At 43.8% G+C, this 12,371-nt stretch overlaps 1 protein-coding gene across 2 annotated transcripts in view; it reads right to left on the reverse strand.

The window, feature by feature from the left end:
* Positions 1 to 122: 122 nt before the first annotated feature.
* LOC108574711 overlaps positions 123 to 12,371 on the reverse strand; it is a 40,124-nt gene continuing 27,875 nt past the window's right edge. For both annotated transcript variants that reach the window (XM_017937337.1, XM_017937338.1), the window contains exons 2-5: positions 4,137 to 6,248; positions 1,948 to 2,198; positions 1,227 to 1,643; positions 123 to 1,151 (exon numbers count right to left, since the gene is read on the reverse strand). In XM_017937337.1, coding sequence (XP_017792826.1) covers positions 156 to 1,151; positions 1,227 to 1,643; positions 1,948 to 2,198; positions 4,137 to 6,234 — 3,762 coding nt within the window. In that variant the 5' untranslated portion in view covers positions 6,235 to 6,248 and the 3' untranslated portion in view covers positions 123 to 155. The remainder of the gene's footprint in view (positions 1,152 to 1,226; positions 1,644 to 1,947; positions 2,199 to 4,136; positions 6,249 to 12,371) is intronic.

A 12,371-nucleotide genomic window follows, 5' to 3' on the forward strand; every position in this document is an offset into this window, starting at 1 on the left:
CTGTTCGCGAGGTTTTCGACGAATTTCAAGCTCGTCGAAATTACTCCTATTTTTCTTTCATTACAAATCACTATGGGTCAAAACAAAAAAAAAAAAAAAAACATTTTTGACGGACTCGCACATAGACAATTTTTTGTATCTACAATAGTTTCGACTTAAGCGGATACAGTCTCGACCATTGACTTTTTTATAATCTCCCCGAAATTCTCGTCGCATTCTTCCGTGCTCTCCGATTGCTGCTCGTTACCTTGGCTCTTTTCCACCTCGACCTTTGTTCCATTCCCATGATAAGTACCGTGCGTCTGTGGCTCCATTTCACCGTAATACGAATATCTGCCGGACAACAGTTCCGAGAACGGCTCCAGTTTGCCCATCTGTTGCACCACCGTGTTCATCGGTTGCACCGAGTTTAGATTCGTGTATTGTGATCCGGTTGTCTCGTCTTGAGCGAAACTAGCCTCGTAACTGGACGAGTGCTGTCCGGGATGAACCTGGCAGTTCCCCTGAATTGTTCCGGTGTTGTCCTGTCCATAAGGCGCGTAATGTGAGAACCCTGGATTTCCTGGCACCGTTTGGAATTGCGGCTGAAATTGCACCCTAGATGTAGAAGGAAGGTTAGCGTAAGGCTGATAATCCTGATAAGTAGGCTGTTGAAAGTTTACTCCGGCACTCGTTTGACCTGAGAACGTTTGAAAAGCTTGACTAAACTCAGGATGTAGTTTCCTTGAAGGACCCTGCGTACCATCAACAGTGTCTTCGCTAGGATAACAGTCGTCTCTAATCGCGTATAGATCCAGACTGTCCTCTCTTGTACCGGGCACTTCTGGCTGACAATTCGCCCCGCCGTCCCTAGCATCGTGATTCTCGTAATGTAGAGTCGTGAAACCGCCACCGTTCAAACAGGACTCTCCATTCCTGTTCTCCATCACCGATCCCAAATTAATCTCCCTCAACGGACTTCTGCCGTTCTGATTGTCGGAAGCATCGTGATCCGCCCCCTCCTCTTCCTCCCGGTGCTTCTTCTCTAACTCTAACCGCATCAAAGTGTGAATGAAATGCGTTCGTACCCGTACTGGATTGAACTCGATCCTGCCCGAACTGTTCGCGCAGCCATCTCGGGTACATCCACAAGGGAAACCCATTCGGTCAACCTATTAACATATATCACATTCATTTCTCATAAATATCTACTACGTCATTTGATCGTCAAGCGTCCCTATACTAACCTGACACTTTACATTAGCTCGACTACAAGGACAGCTCTCTGGGTCGCAGTATCCTTTACACCCGCAACCGCAATGCTCTCTACTTGCTCTAATGTCGCGACACTCGTCCTTCTCAACAGCATCTATTCTACGTACTCCTGCTGCTCTGAGTAAGGCTCGTCTTTGCCACGTAGGCACTGGCTGGAGGAAATAATAACTATCGATATCCAAGTCCTCGTTATCGCTCTGTTCCTCGTCCGTATCGTCGCTAGGATCCTCTGAACTTGAGGCAGCTTCTGATACGCAGTTTGCAGCACGCTCAGAGCGCAATTGCGCTAGTCTGGCACGATGGATTCGTCTCTGTTCCGCTGCGTGCTCCGATAACGAGAACCGCTCGGCGTGAGTGTGCGTCGCGCTCATGCCAAGAGTGCTGCCACCCTGAGGAAGATATATCGATTTTAGTACACTGTATTTATACGTACCATAAACACGTACTATAAAAATTAACAGTATTTAACACTTAACTACAGACATCTCTCTTTAAAACGTTACTGGGAAATTTTATTTATTAAATCATTGTATTATAAAAATAAGTCTAATAAATCTAGTAAGTTTAGTTTTTAAGGAAATGTAATTCAAACTCGTCTCTGAGATGAGTGATCTATAGTTAAGGGTTAAAATGACAAAAATTTAGAGAAATTTATAGTGAAAAAGAAAAAACAATTAAATGAAGAATTTTTACCTGAGAAGGCACACAAGTGAAACCCTGTGCCCTAGGAAAGTAGTAAACAGTGACTGCGTCGAACTGGATATTGCGTTTCTTTTTCATAGACTCCTCTGTACTGCTCCTTTTCGGGCTGGGAGCCCCTTCCATGCAATCCGTCAATCTTCGTTTCAGATTGCTCTTCGGAGGACTTGGGAAGTTCGTCAATGGCGTCTGTGGTGTACCTGGTACACCCACGGCCGGCACAAAGCTGTCCAATTGATTCACAGCTGAAAGAGAATGTCATTGTGTTCTCACATTTCGGGCTATACACACCTTAACGCATTCCTGATAACAATAAACGCATTACCAATCGAACGAACGAATTGCAGTTGAATAGATGTCTAAGATTGTTAAAAAAAATTTTGGAAAAATGAAGCTCTTGGTTTTTTTTTTAACGGAACACCCTATATTTCTTTACAGAAATTAAAAGAACATTAAAAATTGAATACATAGGTATTAAGGCATAATAGGTTTAAAGTAAGTATTTACTGAGATTATGTAGGGGAAGAGTCGGTAGCCCCAGACATTTAAATGAAATAGTAAAAATAGAGACTACCAAAAGTAATAGATTGCCATTAGACTATTACAAATATAAACTACCAATTAGGCAATCTAAGCTTTCAAAAAATGAACATTAGACCTTCTTCTTTCACTATAATACTAAAATTTGAGTATATCTCTTGTATGACTTTAAAAAACAAATCAGTGAATTTTGGCCTTTAGTTTTAAGGATTACAAAATGACGGATAGCCCCGGACAGTAATTTTTTTATTTACTTTATTCACTTTTTTGTTAAATATTCTTATAAACGTTGCAAATAATATTATATCATTCGTTATTATGTTATTTAAGTATTATATATTTATCATTATGAGTCTTCCTCGAAAGTTACTTCACAAACTAGTATCTTGACGCTATTCTTTATTTTTTTTATTGAATCTATGAGGAATATTAAAACGTTCTGCGAAATCAAAAGCTAGTTTTAAAAACTCTGTTCTAGTCAGTGGCATTAGGCGATTGTCCAATTGTTTCACATGATTATAAAGTTACTATGAAAATTCCTCATTAAAAGTTAAGTCAAAGCGACCTAATTTTAGCTTAAAAATGATTTCTCGACCGCTTTTTAAAGCCTTCGCGCGATCTTGTAGAGAACTACGTGGCACGTTATATTTTTCAGCAGCTAATCTTACTGATAATTCACCGTTCATAACATAAACAATTGCGTCTTTCGTGTTATTTTCATCCGATTTACCTTTATTGCTTATTCGTCCTACAAATTTCGGCATTTTTTACCCGTTTCTAAAATAAAACTATTTATATTATACAGAATCTTGGAAAGATATAAGCGGACGAACTATCGTAATAGGAAAATGTACCATTTTCAAATTTGCAATAGACAAAAGTGATCCAATATTTTTATTAACCATTTTTACAATACCAAAGAGACAAAAAAGAAAGAAACTCAAGGATCTTAAACTACATTTAATCGTCAAAACATAAATCAATAAAACACAAAAGAATGCTTACATTTAGTTCAGAATAATTTAGTTTAGAACAGAAACTCGCCTTTAATCGTAAGAAAATTAAGTGTGTATCGCTTGCCGATCGATCCAGAACTAACTGAAAAATGTGTCCGACGCTAGAAAGACGTGCAACAATGTGTCATTTGTTTCTTTATGCAGTTGAATAATTGAAATATTCAACTGACCGCGGTTACCCGCTGTCCAGGGCTACCCACACTTCCCCTACAATGAAAGTTTGACTGAAAACAGTGCTCGAACTGTTGAAAACACAGAGAAACATATTTCTTCAATAGAAAAGAACTTCTATTGCAAATATTTCAAGAAATATCCACTTTAGGCCTATCGCACCTTAACACATATTTACTCAGTTTTCAATGCTCTTAATTTCCGCAGAGAAATATTGGGTGCTCCATTAAAAAAAAAGAAAATCGAGGTAACCTTGAAAACTGCGCAAAAAATGCAGAAAAATTCTAGTTACTCTATAAACACGCCTCCCTTGAAAGCACGCAATTTTTTCTTCCTATACTTTCTCGTACAGCTAACAATTCGCAAGTAATTTCAAGCAGTCAAGTTAAACGAATCACCCTGTACGTCTAAAACCTCGGAAAACGTTACTTACGATATTAAAAGTCGTTCGTTTACCTTTCTCCTTGTCAGAGAGGATATCGTCAGGTATCCTATCCAAGAAAGAAGTCTCTGAATCGCTTTCGGGCACAGGTGCAGGCCCAGTATCCCCGGGAATCTCACTTCCCAGGCCAGAATCGCTTCCATCTGATCTAACTTCGTCCGGAGCACCGGTAGCAAGCGCCAAACTCTCCGCGGAATCCTCCGTGAAAGCTTCCGGCCTCTCCGGCTCCAGCCTGGATATGATCTCCGGATTAATATCCACGCAGCACATGGACTCGCTCTCCTGGCAAGATATTTGATCGGAAACCGCGTCGTCGTCGCATCCACCAAGCCGTACGTTCGTCATGGACGAAATTTCAGAGCTATCAGAGCCAGTCTCCGTTTCCGTCTCGGTGTCAATGGTTTCCGGAACATCCGCGGATGGTTCCAAAATCTCCTCCGGCGAGCTTGGTGTCGTCTCTTCTGTTGCATCTATATTATTCAACGGCTGTACATTCTCCGTGGAAGGTAACGGCGATGAAAACACTGTGTTCTCATCACCAGCTAATTTCTCAGCAACACTACTAGACGCCTCCTCTTCGTTCTTCGATTTTTGTACATCCGTTGTTGTGTCCAATTTCGGCACCGTTACCCTCTCCAAAATCACCCTGCACTTTTTAATCGCATTAACGGAAGGCGATTGTAGCTGAACCTGTGAAGTCTCTTCCGGCCTAGACACCACAGAAGAGTCCACCTGTTTCTCCTGCTCAGTCTTCTCGACGTTCTTATTCTCGTCGGCACACCTATCGACGAAACAACATTCCTCCAACGTATCTGCCGTTTCGATTCTCACGTCCACCTCGTCCGTTGCCTCGCTCTTCTTCTGTTTCTTGCTGCTGCTGTTGTTGTTACCATTATTACCGATAACGCGTTTCTTCTCTTTCTTGTCCGGCGTTACCTCGATACGTTCCAAGGAAACCATCAAACGTGGAAACGTGCTCATAGACGTCTCGGTGAACTGATCCATGGACTTTTTCATAAACGATTCGTTCATGGATACAGTATCGCTGCAGGGACACAGTTCTATAGGTTTCTCGCATTGTTTCGGCTCCTGGTACGATTTCAGATTCCTCTCGGGACTATCCCGCGGCAGGGAGCAACAAGAACTCTCGTCGATGAAAGAATCCGTATAATTCAATTTCACATCCATCGGCGTCTTGTTCACGCCTTCGTTGGCACACTCTCCTCCCTGAGACGGCGTGGCCGTCGTCGCTCTGCACACCCTGTCCTCCGACTCGGAACAACCTACAACCTCCACCTCGCCGTTCGTTTCGAACGACGTACTGTCCAGGCTCACATTGTTCATCGTTAACCTACACGTACAACCACCGCCACTGGTGAACGTCTCCTCGAGGAGGCTGTTGTTCCTCGGGATACACCGGGAGATAGACGAGGTTCCGGTGTTGTCGAAGAGGCACGAGTCAGAGGAGAGGGATATTTCACCTAGGGTTCGTTCTCGAAGGCTTACCAATATCGGGGAGATCCTTCTTACGTCGCTGCGAACCTGATTCACCTCGTTCTCTGGTACCTCGACACCGATCCTCTTGATCTCCGCGTTGATCGGCAGGAAATCGCTGGCTGGCCTCTTCCTGCATATCGGTGACGATGTTACAATACCGGTAGTTAAAAATACGTTATTATCCTTGGTTGATTTATCGACACACTGCTGTACAGTTGTCGTTGCCAAAGAAGAAGAGTCTGGCTGGTCTATCGACTCCTCTGCCTTTGTTTCTACCTTCTCCTTCTCCTCCTTCTCCACCTCTTTACCCTCTTCCTCCTGTTTCTTCTCTTTGCTCTGCTTCAAACCCATGTCCGGAGAGTCCGACTGACAATCGTTGCTCGAAATTTCCTTCAACACCTTCAACGACACCTTGCACAATTTTAGACTGACGAATCCCTGATTATCGCTAGGCTGACGTGGAACATCGTGAATCTGTTCGGAAGAGGAACTGGCTACGTTCTCCACCGCCGTCGATTCTTGCTCAGATGATGTTGCTGTCCCTGACGGCAATTCGACCGAGTTGGAATCCTCTTGGGCCGTAACGAGGCGGTCCTGGGCCGAAGGTGATTCCATCTGGAGCGTTCAATCTGTGTGAAACAAAAAAAATACAACGATGCGGTTAGATACAATTCAAAAACATTTCCATGATTCTACGACTAGACGAATGTTCTCCATTATTTCGAACATTCGGAAATGTGTCGAACGAGTTTATTTATATCGATCCTACAGTGGACATATCGTCACTGTTAAAATTGATTCATTCTACGTCATTTCTTTGATATCCTTCAAGGTAATCATATTCCCCGCGACGCCTGTTTCTCGAAATATCATAAGCAAATTGAGGGGGGAGAAAGAGAGAGAGAGAGAGAAGAGTAAGGAGGGATCAATAATCCGCCCGGCGATATCGCGCCACCGGTAAAACCGAAGAAAGACACGTCTCGTCGTGGTGGCGTTGACGATGAAGTGGGAAGAATAAATCGTGCATATCCGACAAAAATTTCTCCATTAATTATATTATAATCTCCTTTCTTTTTTCTTTCTTTCTTTCTTGTTTAAGAGAGAGAGAGAGAAAGAGGGACAGAGATAATCAAAAGCGTTTTGTATACACGTGATTCCGCCAGCCAGAGAGAGAGAGAGAGGGGGAGAAAGAGGGAGAGAGACAGAAAAAGAGAGAGAAAGAGAATTTGATGTCTTTAATCTCTCGATATCTTTCTTATCACGCCAGAGGAATATAAAAGAGGGTCTCATATAATCCTGGCCGGAGATTATTGATTCAAAGCTGGCAGGAGAGGAGCAGGAGGGAGGAAGGGAGGTTGGCTGGTTGGAGGTGGGGACAGAGGGGGAGGTTTCTGTCTGCCTTCGGTTACCCATGCGCGCACCTTGTACCCCTTATATACCCCAGAGAACTCGACGACTAGCCAGGTGTAAAAGGGTTCTTTCTTGCCTTCCGTTTTTCCCTTCTTTTTTTCCAATTTCCTCCTTTTTTTTTTACTTTGTTTTTTCTTACGTATGTGTATTTCAAGGTTTACTCTCGTTTGTACGTTTTTCTTTGTCTTTTTCGTTTTCGTTCTTTTTTTTTTTTTTTTTTTACCTTCGAGATGCACGATCTTCTGCCCCCACCACCACCACCTTCCGCACCACTCTGTCCACCGTGCACGAGGCTCGACCTCGACAATCGTTTATCTCGACGAAGCCTTTAAGTCGTCTCGCAACTCCAGCTGCCTCCATTCTGCCCACGAACAACCCGTCCGACCCTGAGACACGCCGCCATGCGACGATCGGCGTCCTCCATCGAGGACGAGAACGCGGCCCTCGAGTTGCACGGCATGCAACAATGTCCGCCTGCGCCACGAGCGAACGTACGTGCTAACCTTTTATCGACGAGACTTCCCTCTCTCGAGAATCGTGTCAGGAACGTTCAACGAAGAAACTATTCGATCGAGAGTTTCGATCAAGGTTCGCGGAGGTGAAGAAATGGTCGAAATATGGTTATTCTCAACGATGGTGGATATTAGAAAATCGTATATGGAGAATCGGTGAACTGGGGTAAGTCAGCAGGGTTTACAACGTCGTTCGCGAACACCAAAGTGAATCTGACGTGTGGCGAGATTAAACATGGAACGTCCTAACGAGAGGCATCTCGTCGTGTCTCGAACACACGGACTCGAAGAGTAGAGTGGACGTAATACGGGATAAGAGGCTGGTAACGGAGAAGAAACAGCCTCTCGATGAAAGATCCAAAGCAAACGCGCGGCGAGAACGAGACGAACGAGCGAATAAGAAGAGAGTGAGACTGGAGGCAGCCTGAACGATTCACGAACAGACTCTGACTGAGAAGGAATCCCAGAGTGTAGAAGAGAGACCCGGATTCTCCCGTTCAACGACGACAACAACGACGATGATACTCGATGCGAGAAAGCGAGGGAAATACTTGTTGTAAGTGTGAGTCGTGTTGGAGAGAGTTGTAGTGTACTCGTTCGAGACGAGTTAAGGAAGAAGCGAAGCGGAGGTGCGTGCGTCGCGTTCGACAGCTCGGAGCAGAGTGAACGGAGCTGCCTCGTAGCCGCGTCGATGACGACTCCGTTCGCCGCCGCTACTCGGCCACCTTCGGCTCCGCTCGGTTCTCTCTCCTCCGCACCGATGAAGGGTACACGCGTACCTTCCCCACATAGGAGTATGCGTGTTTGCGAATGTGTAATACAGTGTATACGGTGCGCCTACGAAACGCCGTGGTTCTCAACAACCGATCGAACCGGAATCCCAACTCCGTCGGCGTCTACGTCGACGTCGTTCGTCGCGCGATCAATTCTCCCTAGCCTCTATTTTCGGCCTTTTTCAGAAACTACTACAGCTTCTGTGGATATTTAAGTGTGCACACGGGGGCAACTATCCTGCTGCTTGCTGGAGGAGAAATTGAAGGAGAGAAGAAAGGAAAGGGGATATAGGCTGCAGGTTTTTCGAAGCGCTCATTGATTACATCGGTGAAATTCCGTGGCCTTTCTAGAGTAATTCTATTTTCTGCGCACTCGTACACATGGCAGAGATACGCCGTAGTAAAATTAACGACAAGTATTATTAACTTTTCTAGATTAAGTACGTAGTGTTCTTTCTTCTTTTTTGATTCAATGGTGTGACTACAATGTCAGCCATGTTTCGATGACGCGCAAGTATACGCAAACGCGTCATAATCCGTAGACGAATAACAATTGCGTTTTCCAGAAGTGATTTTGGTATTTTCATTTACGTAGTGTTTATTTATTAACACCTTAAAATACAAGTTATATTCATGATGAACTGAGAAATAATTGGATAGTCAAAGTGACTTTAACCGAAGATTGTACGATAAAAAGCAAAGTATGGTGCTCTGTATTCGATACGAAGATCTCAAATACGATTGAAATACGAATAATGAGGTATCCATTACGAAATCGACGAAACGGTCAGAAAAAGAAACTGAAGTGGTGGACACGTTATGATTCAACGGCGGGACCGTCCATCCAGTTATTTAAATTAACCTCGTTACATTTGCCCGTGGACAGTCGACGACGATTATCGAGCATCATCGGTGAAAAGCTTGGCCACAGTTCTCCGCGCGTGCATCATTGTATGCGGCAAGCGACTGTTTCCAGCGTGGCTACTAAGAATTCCGAACTTCCAACAATTCGAGAGTCCTTCCTTATAAACAGGAAATAAGAAGATCTCCGGCGAGCAACTGCAGAGAATCGCGCATCATCGATTCCAGCGATTGACTAACCTCTGAGAAACATGAAAAGCTACGTTACGTTCGTCCAAAAGCATTATAATGTTAATATTGTCTGTTATTATAATTTACTATCAAAGGAATTTACAACAATTTAATCTGTATATAATTTAAAAATACAAATTAGGTTCTTCATGATACAAAGTACTTATTAACCTTTGTGAAAAAAGTTAGGTTAGGTTTCGAACAGTGATCTGACAACTCGACGCCTCTTACGATACTACTAGTGATTCTTTATTGTTTTCCTTGTATTTTATTTTTTAATAAAAAGAACTACTTAAAACCAAATAATATAAACACAAAACGTTTTTACTCACTTTAAAGATATTGACAACCTAACCTAACTAACAACGTAGCACTCTCAGCTCAAACGCGTCCATAATATTCAGGAGGCTACGAGAAGAAACAACGGCGCCGTTTTGCAAAAACGACACCCATGAAAACCACTGATACAGACGATATATTCACAGTATACTAAACAGGTTTCCGTCGTTACATAAGTGAACGTACACCAAGTGACTGTATCACTCTTATCATTACCCTTGCATTCGCCTTTTCTGGCAGATTTACATCGGAGGCCTCGATGATTCAGACAGGCAGCGTCATACGAGGTCACTGGTGGAAAGAACCGACTTGGAAACTGAAAATTCTCCCATCCAGTAGCCCATCTCACGAAGGTTAAACAAGCAATCCACGTTGATCGGCACCCAAATATTCACGCGAGCATCCGGATGTTTGAAAATTCATGCGCGCAACGCCGATCCACCGGGCTCTCGACTTCAACCGTAATGCATTTTAAAAGTGGAAAGTCTTGCATAGATGGCGCTGCTCGTAGAATTGGCGCGGTATTGTCTACGAGCCTCCCGACTCTCTTTTTCCCTCTTTCATATCCGCCATCTCGCTCTGTCTCTTCGTTTCTCTCCTCTCGTTCCTCGTTTCTCACATTTATATTTTTCTTTCTCTTTGTCGCACGCACACACACGCGTCTCGCTCTCACGAACGGTTCAACGAACGAGAGATCGCGGCGCTTGCGCACACGGCCCTCTGCACGACCGCCGTAATTGTCGCTACGCTGCGAAAGTAGGAGTACAGCGACAACCCTATGCTCGTCTCCTTTCAATCTTTCTCTCTGTGTGTTTTTCTCCCAACCGTCCCCAGATTTTCCTCTTTTCTACCCTCCCCCTTCTCCTTCTTCGTTTTCTTCCCTTTCTCTGTTTTTCGTAGAAAAGTAATGGCACATTCATGCCGCGACAAAATATCAAAACGGCCGAGCCGAGAGAAAAAATTCTCGGCCCGCCTCCGCGACCGACACCAGCGTGTTACATCTTCCCTTTCTCTCGATAACTTCCGCTACGAATTTTTCGCCCCTACATTAACCCATAGAAGGAACGTAGACTCAATTTGCTCGTATGGTTATACATTTCAATATTCTCTGTGAATTTTTTTGCGATATAGAATTTTTTCCTAAATTTCCTTTACATCCTTACCTATATGACATAATATTCGAATATTAAATACATTTGATATAATATATTAAATGATCAGCGATGACTCTTCTTTATAAATTGTTTTTCTTTCACTGGCATTCATGGAAGAATTAACTATGCATATTTTGACACGAGAATGTAGTCATCAAAAGTACTCAGATAATTAACACAGATGTCAGAGTGTACGTTGTCGTCCCTGAATCGATGAAAAGGTCACTTGGAACAGACAATCCTTTAATTACATCGTGAACAGCGTCACTCCAAAAGATGAAACGCGATCCACCGCGTCTCCAATTAAGCCTCGTTGAAATTTTACGTAGCATCGCTAAATGTTTCCGACGTATCGGGACAAACGGCCGAACGATTCGTTACGTAAGCGCATAATTGAGCGGCGACGCTGAAGTTGGCCCGTGTTCGATTTCTTTTTCACCCGCGTGGCCGGTCGTTGTTTCGATCGAATATCAAGGTCGCGTTCTTGAGCCACATCGCGAAATTTTCAGAGTCTCCTCGTCGATGTTTACCCAGAGTTCCGTGCATGCTTGCAGTAACACGACGCGTGTACTTACACGCGACAAACGGGTGCGTGTTCAAGCCGTCGGTACACGAGTTTACAAGCGACCTACACAGTAATTGAACCTTTTTTTTCCAGTTCCAACGTTTCGTTGTAATTCACTCTAACGATTAAATAATTCATGGTGTACCGTTAGGTTTATGCTCGGAGGCTGCATTTCCAGGCAAAGAACGAACTCTCTGCTAATCGACCGTCGCATTTGACCAACTGCAGGAATGTTAATTGTTTGTTAGAGAGGAGCAACCGTTAAATAAAAGTATCGAAAAACTAATCGGCACATTTGTCGATTGATATTGATATATTGTAACACTAGAAACAGGAATAGATAAATAAAGAATTTATTCTTGAGAAACGAAAAGCCTAAAAGGTTGATAAATAACAAAACCAATTTACACGTACTTTTCACTCAATCTTCTACACACGTCGTGCTTCCCTTCGGAATATTCGAACTGTTTTCCTTAACCGTATAAAACCATGATCCTTCGACTGTTTTAAATAAAACATCAAGCTTCTTTGAGCCTCGACTTCGATTACCTGCTCGCTCTTTGCGCTTCGGAGCCAACACGTGTCTCAGTTTTCCTAGAAAATCGCTAACATACCTGGCCTTGTTCTGCCGCCCCCTCGAGGCGCCGGATTCCACCGAGCGAAGACATTCAAAAGAGACAGTTTGATCGGGCCTTGATACGAATTTTCATCAAAAAGAACCGAAAACGCGGTTTGGCCCCTTCCCCGTCGGTTCTGCTTTTCTAAACTCTCCCCCGAAAACGACGGAAGAGGGAGGGGGGATCGAGTGAGACGGACGATATTAAAGCGCCGCGGGAGCGAGAGAGACGCCAGATCAAAGCAGTTTTACAACACAGCGGCAGACGCTGCGCGATATTGCTCCGTCGTG

Source organism: Habropoda laboriosa, unplaced genomic scaffold, assembly GCF_001263275.1.
Source record: "Habropoda laboriosa isolate 0110345459 unplaced genomic scaffold, ASM126327v1 scaffold223, whole genome shotgun sequence".
NCBI lineage: Eukaryota > Metazoa > Arthropoda > Insecta > Hymenoptera > Apidae > Habropoda > Habropoda laboriosa.